Source organism: Ictidomys tridecemlineatus, chromosome 7 (assembly GCF_052094955.1).
Source record: "Ictidomys tridecemlineatus isolate mIctTri1 chromosome 7, mIctTri1.hap1, whole genome shotgun sequence".
Classification (NCBI taxonomy): domain Eukaryota; kingdom Metazoa; phylum Chordata; class Mammalia; order Rodentia; family Sciuridae; genus Ictidomys; species Ictidomys tridecemlineatus.
In genome coordinates, this window is record NC_135483.1 from 174,740,977 (window position 1) to 174,762,992 (window position 22,016).

At 33.8% G+C, this 22,016-nt stretch overlaps 1 protein-coding gene across 6 annotated transcripts in view; it reads right to left on the bottom strand.

Annotated features, from left to right (window-relative positions):
* Window positions 1-22,016, bottom strand: part of Erbb4 (erb-b2 receptor tyrosine kinase 4) — a 1,041,723-nt gene that overhangs the window by 197,298 nt on the left and 822,409 nt on the right. For all 6 annotated transcript variants that reach the window (XM_078017961.1, XM_005331866.4, XM_005331864.4 and 3 more), the window contains 2 exons: window positions 17,215-17,337; window positions 13,026-13,124 (listed from right to left, as the gene is read on the bottom strand). In XM_078017961.1, the coding sequence (XP_077874087.1) occupies window positions 13,026-13,124; window positions 17,215-17,337 (222 nt within the window). The remainder of the gene's footprint in view (window positions 1-13,025; window positions 13,125-17,214; window positions 17,338-22,016) is intronic.

A 22,016-nucleotide genomic window follows, 5' to 3' on the forward strand; every position in this document is an offset into this window, starting at 1 on the left:
GAATACAGAGATAACAAGGAACTGCAAAGACAGTCAGCACTTTACAAAGCTATTAAAAATTAAATAAACATATTTTACCAAAATCAAAACATTTTTTTTGTTTTGGTAACAGTGATTGAACCCGGGGGGTGCTTAACACAACCCCAGTACTTTTAATTTTTTATTTTGAGACAGGGTCTCACTAAGTTGCTTAGGGTCTTTCTAAATGGCTTTGAACTCATGATCTTTCCACCTCAGCCTATGGAGTATCTGGGATGTGAGCATGCACATCCACTTCCTGCTCAATTCAAATATTTACTGAGAACTTGTTCTTCAGTACTCTGCTATTGTGTGTGAAATAACTATTACCAAAATACTTTTACAATCTTGTAGGGTGGTCTGCAAAACTAACATACCTGCAGGTAACTATTATCTGCTTTTACAGATTTAGTAGACAATAAGAGAAAAGATGATAATATAGGTTGAAATTTATTTTTTTAATTAAAAATATATGAAAAACATCTCTATACACAATAATAAAATACTTTACCAAGAGTACTGTAATATATTCTTTATGTAAATGAGTCTCACACAGTTTGAAATAAATTTATTTTAAAGGATGTTGACTCACTGTCTTAATCACAAAAGGAAAATCTTTTTCAGGTTTATTCTCAAATCCCTTGTGTTTGCAATCTTCCCATAAAGCTTCCACATTTCCTATAATTAATTTTCCACATTTGTTAGAACTGATCATTTTTAATTTACTAGTGGGATTCACCTATTACTTGTATATCTTATACCAAACATATTACTTATTCACTAAAATTTCTTTGTGGGGCTACAAGAAAATTAGAGGAAAATCAAATAGGTCTTTAAATCTTGATTATACAAAAAACAGAGAGGAAGAAATTAAAAAAGAAAAAGAAAAAGAACTGACTACCTTGGCTATTTTCTTAACCAGGAAACAAATGAAAAAGGAAATTCATCTCTGACCATAAATCCCAAATGCTTTATTTTCATTTTCCCCAAGTTAACTTTCTCACCTAGCTAAGCAGCATTTTCTGCTATTATTAGCAGCTGGTCCAATATCAGCTGACCAGTATCCGTCAAACTCCTTGGTTCAATGAGCTCAGGGACTCCCAAGAAACTGCACATATGCAGACTTCTGCTTATATCTTCTAATTATTTTCTAACAGATAATGTAACATTAAAGTCGAGAGAAGTTAGATTAAACTTGCAAGTGGATCAAAATCCTACATAAAATTATAGTGGTGAAGATCACTGTAAAAAACTCTAAGCTTTCTAGTTTTGAGATGCAGGTCCTCACTACTTATTCGTCCATGAAAAGCTAGTTTCACAATTTTATCAACTCAGAAATACTTATTCTTTTCTAATCACACTGTGCTGTTATTAGATTGTGTAAATTGTGAGAGGCATGCAAAAGATGATTTCCTTGGAGTTGCAGTCCCATTTAGGAAACTTCACAAGAAGAAAAAAAAATCTTGGTATCTATTATTTCTTGGAAAAAAATATCAAGTTCTTTTTATCATATATATATATATATATATATATACACATATATTATTGTTTTATAACTCAAAGAAGTATGAGTTCTATGGTTATCATTTAATAAGAGCTGGTAATGGTGAAATTAAAACATTCATGCAATCTCAAGCATCATTTTTAAAATAAATCCAGAGAATATGTGTGTGTTTATTTTAAATAAAGTTATACACAGCTTGATATTCTAATCTGAAGCTAAAAATGAGTGACACAAAATGTTTCATGGAGTCATATTAAATAAGAAAATGACAGGCCATCAACATGCCTTTTACAGGCAAGAATCTCTTGAATAAGCCTGATTTCCTCATTACAACAGGCAGTTTCAGGAACTCAGGAGAAAAAAGCCATTTTACCAGTTATGGCTAGTGTCTCTCAATGTGATTTTTTTTTTTTTTTTTTTTTGAGGAAGCAATGTAATGGTAGGAAAAGCCTGTGGACTTTGGAGTTGGAGGACTTTCATTTCAAATCCAGGCTCTGTCTTCTTCACTGATTTGGAAAGAGGACAGTGATTCAAATATAGCTTAATTCTCCTCTCAAAATACATGGGGTTTTCTGTTTGTGATGCTGGGGACTAAACTCAGGGCCTCATGTTAGGCATGCACTTTGTCACTGAGCTATATCCTCAGTCCCCCAAAAAGACTGTTATTAATAAACATTTTTATGAATTTATGTGGCATCAAACATATTTTTCTTCAGATTTATCATTGTGTTCCTAATTTAACATACTTGATTTTAGAAAATATTTTTAAAATATCCCTACTATTAATTATTGATTTAGGGTAAACATAATTAAGGATACACTAGGCTGGTCCCCTTTCAACTTGACTTTAATATGTTTTTAGTTAGCATTTTGGTCCAAATATACTGCAGTCCATTTCCACGTTATAAATATTAGATCCTACAGTTTAAAATGTGGGGAAGAATGGTTATGTATAATTAAAAGAGTAAAATCCTTGTTTATATAATACCTTCATTTGATCTGATGGAAATCACTGTACATGTAGTCCAGGATGACTGAAGTAAAACTAAATGCTGAACATTAAGATCTCTGGCAATTGGGATTGATCTCTACTTCAGAGGCCCCTTTCACTATGACCATTCCTTGCAGATGATAATGCTAGGGCGATAATGCCAACAAAGTTTCTGTTCACAAATCCCTTCAATGTGACAAAGTAAAAGCAAACCCTGTTAACTTTTTCAGATTTTGGCACAGTAAGTATAGAAAATAGAAGACAAAACTCTTATTTGATACAATAGTGGTGTGAGGTAAAATGAAGAATTCTTTTTCATCATTTTAAGAAAACTACCATAAAAAATGTTATATGAAGTGGTCATTTTTAGCAACACAAACCACATGACCATTCTAATAGATGATCACCCAGTGGTGCCATTAAATTTGCAAAGGCACATTTACATGATTGGAAGTATATTTGCCATTTGCGTATACTTTACAGTGAAGTGAATATATGTATTCACTCCAGAATTTAGGTCCATAGATATGATGTTTATGTATGTGTGTGTATCCCATGGCAAACATCATGGCGTAATAACCCACTAGTCTCAAGCCAAATCACTTCCTTGTGAATAAATAAGATGACTTGATGCCATATAATGTAAACCAGGATGTCTTGTAGGCAGTTCCTTTCTCTACCGAAGAGACAATATTTTGTATCCTTAAATCTATAAACAGATCATTAACAAAACTCTCTACATCAAACTTTGATAAGTCTCAAATTATTTTCAGATATTATGGAAATTCTATTTCTTGGTCTTAGCTTACTCTTTGAGCCAAAGTTTTCAACTTGTGTTTTATAAACTATCTTAATATTATAAATGGTTATTCTTAGTTTTATAGTCAATGGACATTTTTTCTAAGACAGCGTAATTATCAAATACTATTCAGACTGGAATCAGAAACTGCACATGATAAGTCTAATTCTCCTCTAGCTCCATATGGCACATCCTTTAATCATGTATAAAATTCCCGAAATTGTAAAGTTTAAAGAGCTGGAAAATGTCTATGATATGGAGATCTATATTCTATATTCTATAATAGACCACAGATTTCCATTCACCAAATTTAAATACTGTCACAATAGACTCTGTGCCCTTGAGGAATGTCTTTTCATTCACATAAATTCAAGGAATGTTCCAGAGAAATAGAAGCAGTCAAAAGGCTCATGAAGTTGTACATTGAGTCTTAAGAAGAACAATCTGTTTGAATTTGGGTAGTCACTTTCAAGTATTTCAGAAAAAAAAAAATTAAGCCTGTTGGAATGTAGAACCTTGTCAAGTACTTTGTTTGCTTTGAAATTCTTTAGTAACATTCATTCATTTGTGGATTCATTAAATTTTGGGAATCCAAACAAGGAGAACTTTTCCAATGAATTACATCCCATCCCCAAACCTTTTTATTTTTTAATGCTGAGACAGGTCTCCTTAAGTTGCTTAGAGGCCCACTATATTGCTGAGGCTGGCCTCAAACTTGCAATCTTCTTGCCTCAGCTTTCTGAGTCACTGGGATTACAGGCCTATAACATGGCACTCTGCCCAATTCTTTTGTAAACCCTTAAAGCAATACTTAAAGCTCAAGTTTTAGGAAAGCTACTGAATTCAGTTAACTGTAACTGTCAATAAATTTTAATGACTACAATCAATTAATTTTTTATTTATTTCTGTCAAAACTGATGATAAAATCAACTTTTTTTCCCTCTTTACATAGGACCCCAGACTTGCATCTTTAGTGCTACTGGAACAGAACTAAATGGACAGGAGACAAAGGAGGGAAGGAACTCTAATAACACATTTTAAACGGAAGAGCAAACACTATCCAATATTCCTAAGGAAGATTCCAAGAGCTCAGGAGTAAGATATTGAAAATGATACCTAGAATTACTTCCCACATCAAGGAAACAATTCAGACAACTGTCTTGAAGATTACCTATTCTTGGTTCTCCTAGCAGATACTAGAGCAGGTTACTGGCTCTCTAAGCACAGGAGAGAGTCTTCCAAGGGTTTCCTTCCTCAAAACAGCCTCCAGAGGTTTCAATGAGCCTTTCTTACAGTCAAAAGGGAAAGCCTATTTCTCAGAGATCTCTTTGATGCTTTGGACTTAGAACAACCACTAAACTGATTTTGGACAAAACAAATAGAGATGAACTATATCAATACATAAGAAAAATGATGTAAGGACAAGATGCCAAGATAGAACTATTGGGATAAAACAGTACAATTATGCTGAAATGGAGTGGGTTTAAAGGAAGAATGATCAAAGTCCTTAGGAAGTAGAAAGATAATTCCATTCAGACAGTGGACTGTACAGTGGCTGTTCTTCTTAACCATGCGCCCTTATGGTTCTTGCCAGTAGAGGCTTAGTCAACAGACATGGCCCCTCTCTTCAACCATCCTGTTTTCTAGTGATAGAGAGCAAAATTCTACAAGAAAAACTAAAATAAAACTAGTGTGTAATAACTATTTATAGTATTGTTATAAAGAGAAAATTCTGAGTTCTGTTAGTAGATTATAATTTAGACTGAGGAGCCAGGAAAGAGCTGTTTGCGGAACCATACTTAAACTGAGAAAGCAAGGATAACCAGGAATTCATTAGGTATAATTGGGGGAATGAACACTTGAGGCAATGACACTAACTGGCTTGGATTGTAATTAGACTGAAAAGAAAGAGAAGAAAAAAGAGAAAGGAAGACCAGGGAAGTGACGAGAAGCTCTGTAAACTAAGAATATGTTACTTTAGTGATGACATTATAAGATGGGATGCAGAGGAATGATGGATTTTAAACGTTGCATTAAAAATTTGGGGGATTAAATTGAAAGTTATTCTCATAATTCACACTGAAGAAGTCAATGGCCTGTATTAAGGTGATGGCAGTGGAATACAGAAAGGAGAGGATGCTATCCAAAGAAATATGTGGCATGGAGTCAAAGCATCAGCTCTTGAATTGGAAGAGGATGATTCCAATTATTGTGACATTCAAAGAAATTCTTTCTCATAGGGAAAAAAGGGTGAATGGAGATACAAATTATTTAAATAGGTGTAATTAAAGGCAGAAAATATTTAGAAGAGAACTTGAAGAGATTCACTGAGGGTTGTGTTAAACTTGAGATGTCCTTGAGATTCCAATACCAAGGACGAAAATTAAGTTAGACTCATGAGACTAGAGATAGAATTTGATAATCTAGGGAGATTGTTATGATTTAGATGTTTGCTGTCCCTCAAAAGCTCATGCTTGAGACAATGCAAGAAGGTTTAGAGGTGAAATAATTGGGTTATGAGAGCCTTAACCCAATCAGTAAATTAATTCCCTGTCAAGGATTAACTGAGTGCTAACTGTAGGTGGGCAGGGTGTGGTTAGAGGAGGTGGGTCATTGAGGGTATGCCTTAGGGGTAGGTATTTGGTGAGATGAGCTTAGACTTCTCTCTGCTTCCTGAGTCATGTTCTCAGCTGCTTTCCTCAGCTATACTTTTCCACCAAGATGTTCTGCCTCACCTCTTGCCCCAAGGAATGGAGCCAGCTGTCTTTGGCCTGAGACCTCTGAAACTATGAGTCCCAAATAAACTTTTTCTCTTCTAAAATTCTTCTTGTCAGTCCTCTTATTCACAGCAGTGAAAAAAAGCTGACTAAAACAGGGATACGTGGGGAAAACTAGTAGATTGTAAAGAGGTTTGGACCCTGATCCTGAGAAAGTTTCAATTTTTCTAGGATTGCTCATTGTCAGCATGATTTTGAGAAGCTGGAAAGCTGAAGATTTTTGTTAAGAATGCAGTTATAATGCTGGGACATGAATCTAAGTGAACTGCAGAAGGATATGAAGATAGGTGGCAGCCCAGGCCTAGGAGACATGGCAAGGTCAAGGCATGGAAAAGGAATTAGAAGAAAGGAGAATGTGGCTGTTTGCAACAATGATTTCAGATGTGATGTTTCTGTTCATGACACTTCTAAACAAATAATAGGACATAAATAAGAGCCAATGAAATGAATTGTAACAGATAGAATTTACTTAGTTAATAGAAAATTTTCTTTCTTCTCTCCTTTTTTTTAGTAAAGTTTTTAAACACTTTAAATTTTGTTTCTAATGAAGTTCATAGTTTCTCTTTCTGAACATATCATTTTATTATTAAAAGCAAAGCAATTCTTCATAACTTTCAAAAATTACTTTGGCTATATTTTTCTTAAGAAAAAGAGGATTAGTTAATAGCCTTTTCAAAATCATAAAAACAGTATAGGACTCTGTGACATTTAAGTAATGGGTCTTAAAAGAAAATTCTGAATTTTTTTAACTTCTGAAAGAGACAAATTTTATTCAGACATTCAAATGCCTAAAATCCATAAAGGCAAAAGACATAATTAAATTAAATGCTATGAAGTTTCAAAAGTCCACTATTAATAAGACACAGGACCTAGCTAAGAACTACTACTGATTACGTGAAGCCATATACATGAGATTTTTTAAATGTGAAAATGTTAGAGGAAAAACTATATTTTCACAACATTTTGCAATTTGCTATAATCTGAGAGAAAATATTAACTACTAGCTAATTGTATTCATCTCATCCCACTAATATGGCATCAGTTACAGTTTTAAAAACTCCCATCAAGGTACTGAATACCATAAAGGCAATACAGAAAAGAGAAACAGGCACAATTCACATGGATGTTTCTTTGGAAAATAGGAAAACGGTAATTGCATATGATAAATAAAATTTCTTATAGTATAGGGAGAAGGAAACAAGTTATTCTTTTTTAAAGAATAATATGACCATTTGCACAATAAAGTCAGGGGATATGGAATACATGTACCCTGGGTGGGGACTTTGGCAAGGGAAAGCTGAAACTGAAGCCAAGCAGATTCACGAAAGCACTAAACCAGTACTGCTGGTCACTACTGGAATTCCAGAACTTCTTTCATTCATTCCTGGTTTATTTTTTAAAGAAAACAAATGATTTAAATAAAACATTTAAAACCAATATCAATGGATAATAGTGTTAAATTTCAGGGGAAAAATAGAGTAATGAGATCCCTGAAAAACTCAAAAAAATAAAATAAAATAAAATAAAAGCCTATTTGATTTTACCAGACCATGGTCCCTAGCTCCAAGAATCTTGTTTAATAACCTCATTTCCTAGGGATGTGTTCTGCACAATTTGATGGATTAAAAAGAAACCAAGCGCGCGCGCGCACACACACACACACACACACACACACACACACTCAAAATCCCTGCATTTTCCCAGTGAAATTGTGCTATTTGAATCAAGAACTAGGAACATGTATAAATGCAGTCATTCTTTGTATGAAGGTAGACCCTTAGAGTCATTTTCTTAATGCTACTTACTGTTATCTTCCTTTGGGGGATGAAGAATGTGCTGACCATTCACTAGCAGTGTATTATTATTGTCATTATGAATCCATTAGGTATATTCAGGTGAGCTAAGTAACAGCCGTATGAACAATTTCTTCTTCTCTTGCTTTTAGTATAGTATTTGATAGAATACAAACTGTTCCTTATTTACTTTTTGCCTTTGGTAAAAAGTCTAAGAAAATAGAAAAGTCCTTTTCTCTGCCCTTGGTTATCAATAGAAGTGCTGGGTGTGGCAATGAGTTTTGAGAATCTGCATTTGTGTCATTTATTAGAATAACCAGTAAAAAAACACAGCTCTACCTGTTAAATAGAATAGTGGTACTTAATGAATCTGTAATATTCCCCACTAAATATGCAGTTAGGGGAGGTATGAAGGAGTCTAATGCTTAATAAAAGTAAGCAGTTTCTAGAAGCTTTTCTATAAAAGGTATACAACACACACCTCAACACAAAGAGATACGAACACTAGTTTGCAAAAGAGACATGTAGTTCAGTGGCACGATCTTATTTGAGTTTGAAAGTTATCCTTGACACACTTTACCATAAAGAGGTCCTGACTAATTTTCACCCACCTTTCATTACCCAATGGCTTTCTTGGGCCATAGGAGCCTGTTTAGTATACCCAGCACAGGTTACTGCAAAAAGCTAAGTGTCCTTCCCGTCCAGCAGCCCTCAACCAGTGATGGAAAGAAGCTGTTGCAAGGGCTTCAGGTCCCTCAGTTCCTGAGTAGGGTTCCTCTAATGTGTGTGTTTTGCACTTGCTGCCAGCATCTCTCCAGTACGAAGAAGTTCCACTTGCTCACCATGGCAGCTACCATTACTGGATTCCCTTTCTTATTTCCATACTCTCCTATTGAAGAATCCTTCATCTCCAAAATAAATCACTGTTATTCAAAACTTGGTTTCACAAACAGCCAAACTGTTCATGAACAGAAGAACCCAAACTAAAACATAATGTCTAACATATTATATTTAACTTAGTAACTGATGAACATTCATCATTTCAACCAAATCCTTATGTTCAAATTAGATATAATTTTGCTTATACAAATTTTTTATTATGGTTCAATGTGTTAAATACTTCAATGATCTACCCACACAACAGAGCTAAAACTGTAAGTATGAAATGTAGCCATATGTTTGCATGAAAATCACACCAACCAAATTAACATACTAAATTCACCAGCAGTATTTTCCAGTTAAACTGTTTTAAGCATTATGATGCTATCCTTCGGATGCTTCAAAAGAAGTAACCAAAATAGTAAGAAAGTGTTTCTGTCTGACAATTATGGAAATGCTGCCAATAGCTGTCCATCAATCTTTTAATTTTCTAGCATCTATCCCAAAATGGGAAAGACATGGTCAAAATATTTTACTTATTTTTTAAACTTTTAAAAAAAAGAACAGACATTTTAAAGTCTGTTGGATATAAATCCACCAACCATCTAGGAAAATGAGTTCTTTCATGACTCAATCAGAAAATCAGGTTCATCGAAAATTCAGCAGAAATCTAAGACTTCAAGCTGCCATCCCCACTCCTGTTTCCATGGGAATAGGCTTCAGATCAAGAAGGAAAAAAAAAATAGATGGGGTTAGGAGCTTTCAAATAATCATTCAAAATCATGATGAGGTTTTTAAAGCTTCTTTTTCAGGTGATTATTTTGTAGCCTCTTAACCCCCTTTTGCCAGTCTGTTTCCATGGAAATATGACAAAAATGGCTGTCCAAGCCTCCAGCAGAGATATTAGCATTCTTGTGAATTTCAGCTTTGGCTGCAGCCTAGGCTGGGCAAGATTTTTTTTTTTTCCTATCACTTTGATATATTAACCTACACTGGTTTTACTTACTGTAATTTCTCCTTATAATTTCTACTTTCTTTGAAAACTCCCTTCACAAATTTCTAGCTATGATCAAGATCAAATTGAATAAGTGGTACATCACTGGAAAAGGCTTCAGTTTTAACTTTTATACATAAGCCAAGACATATAGCAGCAGGACGTGTCAGAACATTTAGACACCCACAGAAGAAAACATTATTTAGTTACTAGACCTGATATTTATTAGATAGTTTTGGGAGATATGCAACAAGGCTAATATTTAAGTTAGTTAGCCAGAAGTAAGGCACATTATTAACTGTTCAGAACACCTGATTCATACAAGCTGAGTATTGTTGCTACTATGTATTAACCAATGATACATTAAGCTAAAATTAGCCTTATATAAGGTAGTCAGCATTATACTCAAATACATTGTTCAAGGTCACAGACTGAGATCCTGTAAAACTTTTCAGAAAAGCATTCAAGAGAAACTGGGTAGGAATATATAGCAATCCATCTATTAAAAAAAATCAAAGCGCATATGCTCGCATCATTTTTCACATAAAGGTCATCTGAAAATCAAAATCATTCTTATTAATGAAGACATTATGTTAAAAGATACAGAAAGAACATATATGGATCTTTGCTAGAACCCCTGGCAAGATATCTTGTGTTGAATATGAAAAATAGCATCGTGCTACATATGTAATTTTATTCCATCCTACTCTCTGAAATTTGCTGAGCAGTTCAATCTACAATTTTTGCTAGAGAAAATCTTAAAGTTCTGATTGACCTCATATAATACTTCCATTCTTGAGCACTGTTATTCTATAGTCACAGCTTTAACTATAGAGTCCTACCTTCTGAATTTGAGTTGAAAAAATAAAATTTAAAGTGATAATCATTAGATTCAGACAGATTCCTAATTTAAATTTAGCAGAGATTAACATACTGTGGAAACTAATCCTGTTTTTTTAAATAACTAAAGAGATCATTGCTATAATAAAGTAAGGCAATCAGTCAACTAATTTTTCAAATCATCCTCACTAGTTTTAGAATGCAGTCTGTCATCATAGTTAAGCACACTGTCCTAGAAAACAGGGTTGACTCCCAAAACAAATCTGGCCCACACTTGTTTGTATAATCTCTAGCAGTCAGAGAAATGCAAATCAAAACCACCCTAAGATACCATCTCACTCCAGTAAGATTGGCAGCCATTACGAAGTCAAACAACAATAAGTGCTGGCGAGGATGTGGGGAAAAGGGTACACTTGTACATTGTTAGTGGGACTGCAAATTGGTGCAGCCAATTTGGAAAGCAGTATGGAGATTTCATGGAAAGCTGGGAATGGAACCACCATTTGACCCAGCTATCCCCCTTCTCGGTCTATTCCCTAAAGACCTAAAAAGAGCATGCTACAGGGACACTGCTACATTGATGTTCATAGCAGCACAATTCACAACAGCAAGACTGTGGAACCAACCTAGATGCCCTTCAATAGACGAATGGATAAAAAAAATGTGGCATTTATACACAATGGAGTATTACTCTGCATTAAGAAATGACAAAATCATAGAATTTGGAGGGAAATGGATGGCATTAGAGCAGATTATGCTAAGCGAAGCTAGCCAAGCCCTAAAAAACAAATGCCAAATGTCTTCTTTGATATAAGGAGAGTAATTAAGAACAGACTAGGGAAGAAGAGCACTAGAAGAAGACCATCATTAAACAGGGTTGAGAGGTGGGAGGGAAAGGGAGAGAGAAGGGAAATTGCATGGAAATGGAATGAGACCCTCAGGGTTATACAAAATTACATACAAGAGGAAGTGAGGGGAAAGGGAAAAATAATACAAGGGGGAGGAATGAATTACAGTAGGGGGGGTAGAGAGAGAAGAGGGGAGGGGAGGGGAGGGAAGGGGGGATAGTAGAGGATAGGAAAGGCAGCAGAATACAACAGACACTAGGATGGCAATATGTAAAGCAATGGAAGTGTAACTGATGTGATTCTGCAAGCTGTATAAGGGGTAAAATGGGAGTGCATAACCCACTTGAATCAAAATGTGAAATATGATATATCAAGAACTATGTAATGGAGGGGTAAGACAAGATAATACAAATGGAAGAAATGATTTACAGTAGAAGGGGTAGAGAGAGAAAAGGGGAGGGGAGGGGAGGGGAGGGGGGATAGTAGAGAATAGGACTGACAGCAGAATACATCAGACACTAGAAAGGCAATATGTCAATCAATGGAAGGGTAACTGATGTGATACAGCAATCTGTATACGGGGTAAAGTTGGGAGTTCATAACCCGCTTGAATCAAACTGTGAAATATGATGTATTAAGAACTGTGTAAGGTTTTGAACGACCAACAATAAAAAAATTAAATAAATTTAAAAAAAACATGAATCACTCAACAATAAATAAATAAATAAATGAAGTTTAACTGACACATCCATTTATATTTTATATTATTCTGTTTTGTCTTAATTACCTATGACTATTTTCTTGCCAAAAAGGGCAGAGTAGGTACCACACTGCAGATATGGGATATAAATCCTGTTGATTCTCTGGCTTACTGAGAAAATATTTGCTCATCCCTGCTCAACCCTGGCTACTTGAACCCAATGCCTAGATGAGCCATCTCCTAACTTTGAGATCTTGGGTTGACTTTGGGTTTACCTGAACTGTTGAGCTGACAGGATTAGATGAACTTTTTTTTAGGTAAATTATTTATAACATAGTGTAGCATTTACTAAACACTTCATTAATATTAATTACTTCCGAGAACAGTGTTTGGCATTTTGTAAGCACTTTGTACATATTAGTGATACACCTTTGCCACTACCAAATAGTCCTAAGAGTGTTCAGTGAAACTAATTTTAAGAAATATGTTTATGATGCCCAAATTTTGAATAAAAGTGGTGATTTACAGTCATTGAATATGTTTTCTTTTCAAATTATGTATTTTTTCCTTTAAAAGATATTTGAGTACTTAATATTATAATATGAAAATGTTACATGTCTGATTCACAGAAGACAATTCACCTTGGGTATTGTAAGTAACTTCAGATTCCAAAGCAGTTTCTGTTGCACTATGTAGGCAGATGGTTGCAAACCAGAAGTTATCAAAAATTATATAATGATATAAAATGGTCTTAAAAATTTTTTAAATTATAAAATTATATCATTTTCTGAAAAGAAAGTTTAGAAGTTGTGGGGATTTTATTGTTTTAACAGTCTATTTGATAATGGAGAAAACTGTGATTGACTGGGTGCCTATACTTACGTCCATAAACTCCACATTGGCTTTGGGACCAGTCGTCTCATTGAGAATCTTAATAGCCACAGGAATCTTCACTGTTTCTCCTTCAGGTACCCAAATGCCCTTTCAAGAAAAATAATATTTACATTAAATCCATAGTAAGATATGGATACTAAATATAGCAGAAATAAAATTTAATCGCTCAATCTACTCTTAAGCATAATTATAGATTCTATATTTTTCATTCAATGAACATTTATTTAGCACCTGTTATAACAAGATACTCTGCATCTTTTTTATCTGCTTTCATTTTTGAAGATGGATAAAACATGCACTCTATGTCAAGTTGTCTATACTACTATCAAATTCAACTTGTGGGCATGAGAAAAAGCTTTGAATAGTGAAGAAAACATTGAAGCAGTATAGAAGAACAGTATCTGATTTGGAAGATATTTTCAGTCTTCTATTTTTTAATATATTCTCAACTCTAATTTAGAAGATTAGGCTAAGAAATGTTGAAGGTTCTTTTCAGCTTTAATGCTATCTATTCTGCAACTATTCTGAACTTTTTCAAGTTCATAATGAATTTTAAAAGGTGATTACTTTAGAATTAGTGTTCAGACACAATTGCTAGGGATTACTGCACAAATATTAATTTTTATTATCATATCCCATGTGTATATAAAGGACTGTTATTATCTTTGAGGTAAATATAAAATATTTAAATTGGCCATTGCTAATTCTCTCTTTTCTTATCAATTTGTAATTGTAACATTTGAACAGAATCTATATATTGGGAAAGTATAAAGTTGATAGAGTTTGAGTAAAGAACACCCTCAAGCTAAATAGCATTTCTACATGAATTTAATTCAAACACTTAAATGACGACAATTATTTTGATAGGACATATGAGAATGCTTGGATTATATAACAATATTTTCTTAAAAAAATATTTCCCAAATGAACACAGAAGCAAATACGAGGTTATGAGAGAAAAATAAAAATTCCCAAATTATAATTCTGTAGCCCTAACACAAAAAATATTATGCAATTTTAACATTAACATGAAAGAATAAAAAATATTCATTACTCCTGAATAGAATATCTACATTTCCTCTCTTTCTTGATATCAGCTGCTTATATTCACATCACTTTGAACATCCATGCTAAAACATAGATAAAATTGTACTATTCAAAGTTGTAATAATATGAGGAGACCTAAACACAGAATTGTTAAAAAAAAATAACAATAATAGAAGCAAAAAAAAAAAAAACCCAAAAAACTACTTTGACCTTTAAAAGGTAAATTTAGAACTATGGTTTTCCTAGTCAGAACCAATAGGGAAATTTAAATATCAAATGCAAAATAATAGGCTAAGCTCCTTATGGTATAAAATTAGAAAAAAACAAATTAAATTAGAAATGGAAAAAAGTAAGTAAAAGCCCAGGACCTGCGAACCTATATTTTCACACTGATGGTGTCTAGGGTAGAGAACGTAATTATCATTATTGTATAAAATGACCACAGAATGTGGTACTTTATTAAGACACAGCATCAATATCAAAGTATTCCTAAATAATACTTTTAAAATAAGAATATGAATTCAGTGTGAATTAATTTTATTGCTTTGGAAATAAGTATGGTTATTATTTTCTAAGGCTGTCCAGATAAAAATTCAACTATGCTGATACCTATGATATTGGTTCTAATCTTTCATGCTTACACATAGTATATCTCCATTTTGGAGGAAAAATTACTAAATAATTGGTTGAGCAATTTTCATTTCTGTAGTCAAGAATAATCCTTTATAGTTTAAACTTAGAACTACTGATATATTGATTAAAACCTAGGACCAACCATTCACATGCCAAGCATAAAATCCAAACAAACTTATGGAACTTCTAATAAGCTTTAATTACAATTAATTTCAGTGAAAGGAAACATTCATGAACAACAGAAAAATAATTAGTGTTAGTAAAAATACTGATGCAACTTTATTATTAAATATTTAAATGTGTAGTATTTTTCCTTGCTGAGGTCATCGATAGTATTTAGTCCTAAAATATCATATTTCCATGGTTTAAAATAAATTTTAATTCCTGAACTATATAATAAGAAAGAGTGTGATTATACTTTAGAACAATCCAATAAGTAATTTTAAAAAGGGAAGTGTCTTTTAATACATCTAAAGTTAGCATTTATCTCATGTCTATCTTCTCTATATACAAACAAATCTGCTAATTCACGTTAAATTTTGTCAGTGTAAATGCAGAATTGTTAAAACACCAATATTTAAGAGAAGAAAGCTCTAATATATTTCTATTGACTTATCCTATAGCTAAGCACAGACCCTTCAGTCATATCTATGGATATAGAGAATTGAAGCAATTACCAGATAATTCTTGTGGGAGAATCCTGCAATAGATGATTAGAATGGGGATTTATGGTAGCTAAGTGATCCAGAATGACTGTCAGTGTTAATCCAATTCACTGTATTACTTTTAACTTGCCAATTTCTAAATTCATGACTGGAATTTATGATTATACATATATTAATCCAAAAAATTTGCTTGATACTATTTAACATAGATACAAATATAGGAAATACAAACTTATAAATTAAAATTGATATATTATGTAGATTAAAAATTTAACTTATGCAATGATAAGTCCAAGTCCATCTTTTCTATCACAATATAAATAAATATGATATTTTTTTTTGAACATACAAATAATTTGAAGATTAGAAAGGCATCACATCATCTAAAATAGTGCCTATGCAAATTAAGTGCCCAGTTAATAAATTCAAATTTAATTGAACAAATTATACACACTAACAGATTATGAAAACTTCTGCATCTTGGCCTTATAACAGAGTTATAATTCTAGAAAGATGAGATTATTTTGGAACACTCAGCAGAGAAAAATAAGGTCTATATTCTAACTTGTAATATTTTCTGTTAAAAAATCATGGTATTACTGGGCAAAAAAGAACCATTTTAAAATGTAAAACTCCTAAAATCAAATCTAATTTAGTTAATATGTTTGTAAGTATGTAGGCTTGCACATAGCTTTAAGAAAAATATTAAACTGTAGATGTAAATTTTGTAAATTGTAATAGTGAATTACAAGAAGAATTCAGCACTATCCTAGCAGAGTTTCTTATTCTTGTTATTTACCATTAAACAAATTTCACTACAATTAACCTCTGGCCTGGCCTCTGAATTGGTCTTATAATTAAGCTAAATAAGTAAACATACAAATGCTACCATTTGAGCTTTTCCTTTCCAGAAATCCCTCTCATTGAAAAACCATGTTGTCTTCTATTTCCTCCTAGCTGACCTGAATTTCTCATATAAAGTCAACTTTAGTTTGCACAGAATGTCAGCATCAAGACTATAAACATTAACCACTAAATCATATATGTAAACAGGTAAGCAAAATATGGTTTAGGACCTAGACCTTTCCTATTTATATATAAGCACATCCATATGAATTCCAAAGAGATCAATCAGGTAAGTTCTGGAAAAGGATTCTTTCAGATAAGAGTGAGAGAAGAGCAAGGGATTATGGTTCATTGCCTGGGCATGTCTGGGATTTCATGGAGCAATGTGTAGGAGGAAAGGGAAATGCATTGGGGCTGGGTATTTTGGATACAAAAGGGAATTCAAAGGCAGGGTGATATTGAAATGGGATCACTATGGTTGCTCATGCCTTTAATCCCAGAAACTCAGGGAAGTGAGGCAGGAGGATTGCAAATTGGAGGCCAGTGTCAACAATTTGAAAAGCCCTAAGCAACCTAAGGAGACCCTGTCTCAAAAAATAAAAATGACTGGGGGTGTAGTTTTGTGTACCCCTACCCCTCTACCCCTGGGTTAAATCCCCAGTACCAAAAAAAAAAAAAAAAGAAAGAAAGAAAGAAAGAAAAAGAAAAAAAAGAAGAAGATGAAAGGAAGAAAAAAAAAAAAGGATCAGAAAGGCCTCTAGAGCAAGAACTCTATTTGCCTATCTCTCAAGACTCTATTTATCCCAGCTTGTTCAATAAAAATTAATGAATTCATTTATGCAGCAACTTCTCAATACTATAAAGGTCCTCCTCTCTGAATATTAAAAGGAAATTAGGTTGGCTAAAGTAATTACTTTAGCTATTATTTTTTTAAAAGGCTGAAACAAAACTTAAATAACTGATAGTAAGCGTTGTTTTGTACTTACTTTATAAACGGTTCCAAAAGCACCTGAGCCAAGGACTTTTACTCTTTTGAGTTCAGTTTCTTTCAAAATACGAAGCTGAGCTTGGTTGGGTGCTGTACCACTGGGAGTCAGAGGTTCCACCAGCTGCGGAGTAAATTGATAAAATTATATAACTTTCAACTCAGTAATCAGTCCTGTTCTCAATCCCTCTCTGCCATTTTCTCTCTCATATAAAAATTCAAACAAACTTTATACAGCAAACAAAACTTTTATGATTTGAACCACTTACCACCACAGACACACATTTAGACACTCCTTTAGACCCTATCCTTTCTCTTCTGCTCTTCACCTAGGTGAATTCAAGAAACAAATGTGTTCTACCTTGAGACATGGTAGACTAGGAGACAAGGTGCATAAAAAATAGAAATGCTGTCTTTTTAGAGCTCAACATCTATCTGGGCAACTAGGACAAACATGTCAGAAGAGGGAAAAGCACACATGCTGATTCCCTATGACAGAGCTTCTAAAACTGCAGTGAGTGCATTAATCACCCAAGGTTCTTGTTGAAATGAAGATCCTTGTTCAGAAAGTCTGGATTAGGCCTGCAAATTTGCGTTTTTACAGAACTCCAGGTGGTAACTATGTAAGAGGATGGTCTTTAAATTCATTTTAAGTAGCAAGGCCCTACTGTACCTTCTCCATTAAAAACATAAATAAAAATTTAAAAATTGATGATTTGATTCAAGATCATAAGTGAATACTATGGAATGCAAAGGAATAAAATCACCTTTAGAAACTGAGGCTCATCAGTCTGGCTTCCTAAAGGAGATATGCTTTAAGACCATCTTGTGATAAAGAAAATGGATTGGCATCGGGAGGGTACAATCATGGTGGGGAAGAGTTTGGGCATAGCATTAGGAGAAGGAGGAAGACATGGAGGAACCCATGAGGAAATGAGACAGGTCTGAGGATGAGATTAGAGTGGGAGATGCCAGGTCATAAAGTGGGCTGGTTGGGTATAGCCAAAATGTAAAATCAGGCTGACAGTTTTAGATGACACAGCAAGAGAGGATGGATGAACAAGGGAATGCTATGTGAATGGCTGCTGATCACTTGCACGTGTGAGAGAAAAACTGTCCACAGTTGTCACGTGTTATGCACAGTTTCACTGTTGGAACTTTCATTTACCAGTGGTCAACTGTATTTGGAAAATGTTAAAATGGAAAATTCCCAAAATAAACAATTCATAGTCTTAAAGAACTTTTATTAAAGTATGTTCTTATAATTGTTCCACTTTATTATTAGTAACCATTATTAATCATTCACTGTGCCTGATTTATTATAAATTGAAGTTCATCAGAGTTATGCACATATAGGATAAAACACAGTATAGGGAGAGAGGGAAGAGTTAGTACAGTCCATGGTTTCCGAATCCAGGCATCCCAAGGTCAGGGGGAGCTTGGAAAGTATAATGCGTGGATAAGGTGGGACAAGTACTGCACATAAGGGAGAAGCTGGGTACCAAAAGGCTTATATCTTTTGTTAAAATATTTGGTTTAATTCATGCTTAAGGCAAAAAACAAGTGAGAAAAGTAGGACTTTTTTTTTTTCATTTTTAAGTTAAGGATCTAAACTTTAAACAAAGACAAATAGCCTGTTTTTTCTCTGCATAAGGAAATAATTAAGGGCTACTCCTACTCAAATTGTCTTGAAACAACCACAGTGTTTCAAAATGTCTGTTTATAAGACTAAGTGCACTGTGGCCCTCCAGCATGGGTATTATTATCATGCTTCTGTGAACATGATAGCCTACTTAATTAGTGGAACAACAGAGTCCTGAATGTAGGTAAATGTAGCAGTAGCAAGAATTTTAGAACGAACACACACACAAAAAAAATTATCAATAAATTTAGGTTATTTTCTAATAGGTTGATAACTAATCTGGTTATAATTACATTCAAGTTGCATTTAAAAAGACTCGGGAAAAAAAAATCACTAAATTTGTTCAATGTGAAAAAAAATCTCCAGCAGAGATTTCCCTTCACTTGAAGACAACTGCATTAGAGGGAGTTGTTTGATAGATGTGGATACACACCATGTGTATGATGAGTCACTTTACTGAATCACTTTTAAATATTACATACAAAAGTGATATGAAATCATGAAAAATTGGGAAGGGAGTTTCAGCATTTTGAACTAGCTAAAATATATATTAGATATATATGTCTTGACATATAACATGCAATAATTTCTTATTTTGAAAAATGCGGAGTTCTACCTGAGATAGTCTATACATTTTGTTTATAATTGCTAAGTTACAAATGTATCGTCACTTAAAATTTCATGCAAATTTATTTTTCTAGAAATTTGAATATTATTTCTTTAAAAGGAGCATATTTTCATTTTGTGAGCCAGGAGTGATATGGTAGAGAGAGCACTGAGTTTAAATTTAGAGGACTGTACATCAGTGCCACTACTCACAGACTTAAATTTTATTCCTCTTGGCCCCTCATTTCCCACCTGTTAAATAGGTATAGCAATAATCAAGTGAGAGGGCTGTTAATGGATGAAATGGGACAGTACTGTGGAATATTCTGGAACATTTCCTGACATATTATAGGCACTGAATCTATCATTCTTCAAGGGATAGGATCATGTCTCATTAATACATTTTTTAATCAAATCACCTACCAAACATCAAGCTTATAATATATCTAAAAAAACTGTGCTTTGAAAAAAAATATCTTTTTAACTTTTATGAATATAATAGAAGAAAAAAATCTAGAGAAAAATGATCTGGGAAAGCATATCAATTTTAAGTGTATTCCAACAATGTATTATTCTTTCAAAACCTTTCCATTTTGTTGGAAAGTTCTAGCTTTGGCATTTAAGGATTCAAATTAATCCTCTTAAAAATTCATCTTCTTTTTTAGATAGTGGTCAAAAATCACAATAACTTATTTTACTGAGAGAAACATGGGAAATTCTACAATTACTTAATCAGCAAATGTAAAATAATTTGGTCCTAAACAATGATTTTTTTTTGTGTGTGTGGTTCTGGAGATCAAACCCAGGGCCTTGTGCATGTGAGGCAAGTACTCTACCAACTGAGCTATACCCCCAGCCCCAAAACAATAAATTTCTTTACAAAATAAAATCCATTAAATAAAACCAATACACATGTGTTGATTTAGTAAGTAGATGACAACTTGAAGGACATTCTTAGCACTAGCACTGCATTAAAAAAAAAAGTAAAGCAATACAACTTTGGCATAATATTAAAAACTTCTTATACATGGTTAAGAGACTTTCTCTTCTATTTATTTGACACCTAAATATCCACTTCTGTTAGAAGTCTTAAGTTCCTTTCCAACTCTGTCTTACTTTACTTTTCAGAATTCTCTTACCAATTGCCCCAAGCTGCCCATGAGGGGGACTTCTACCTGCCTATAATCTCTAGTTAACTTGAACACGTATAACATATGTGTTGTTTCCTACCTTTCATTCAAAAATACATGGTTGAAAGTAATCAAGTGATCTGTAAATATCCAGTTAATGTACACATTACTACTATGTCTTCTCATGTACATACTTGACTATCTTTATCTTGCTTAAATAAGTGCATTGAGGAGAAAGCTTATTCCAGTTTAGAAAACTCCAATCCTTAGAAAGTGTTATCTTGAACGTAGCTGTAAAGTAGTTGAATCTTTCATATTATTCTCCTATCTAGTATCAACTTTTGAAGGAAAAGAGCTAAGACTGAAATCATTAGCAGCATGCAAAAGGTATATAAGAATGAGTATTCCCAGCCAGGTGCAGTTGTGCACGCCTGTAATCCCAGCAGCTCGGGAGGCTGAGGCAGGAGGATTGTGAGTTCAAAGCCAGCCTCAGCAATGGAGAGGTGTTAAGCAACTCAGTGAGACCCTGTCTCGAAATAAAAAAACAAAATAGGCTGGGGATGTGGCTTGGTGGTTGAGTGTCCCTGAGTTCAATCCCTGGTATCTCCCCCAGTACCCCCCCCAAAAAAAAGAGAAATGTATATTCTCATTCCTATGTTAAGAGGAAAAGTCAGATTGCCACATTAACAATAAGAAAGAAAAAAAATCTAGGGTAGCCTGTTTCCAAAGAAAATTGCTTCAAATTGTTTAAGCAGGCACTGCTATGGGATCTGGAGAAAGACATCGGTGGAGCTGAGAATGGTCTGGTGTTTCCCCTGCCCCACTACCCTGAACAGTGAAGGTCTGCATGCTAGAAAATTCAGTGTGGCAATGTGAAGGAAATTATCATAATTTATGGGTAGTTTTCATATTCACAGTAACCATCAGGCATAAATATTAAATGCATATCATAAATTGTCTTGTAAGTTCTGCGATTATATCACTAAGCTTTACCCTGTTATGTCGATCTTTCATCCCTGGTATAATGAGATCTTTGGTTACCAATTTAAGGTGCTAATTATAGGACACTGTATAGAAAAACTATATGCTTTCAAATGTATTCCTAGTTCTGCCATTGATAGATACTTTCTATCTCCTCTATTGAGATATCTTCTACCCATATCTTGCTAATGGCAACCACTACCCCCAAAACCTGATCTGTCTTTTCCCCAGTGTCATACATCCTGGATCGCTGACATCTAAGCTTTTCAAGTCATGAATCTACCTTAATTACTGCTACTATTTACTATGATTCTTGTTCAGCTTTGTGTATAAAAAAAAAAGTCATCAGGAAACTGAACAGAACATTCGCTTGCATTTAAAAAACTGAGTAACATCCAAATGTCTAAAATGCTATTGCAAATCTCCAAACATATGAAGAGAAAT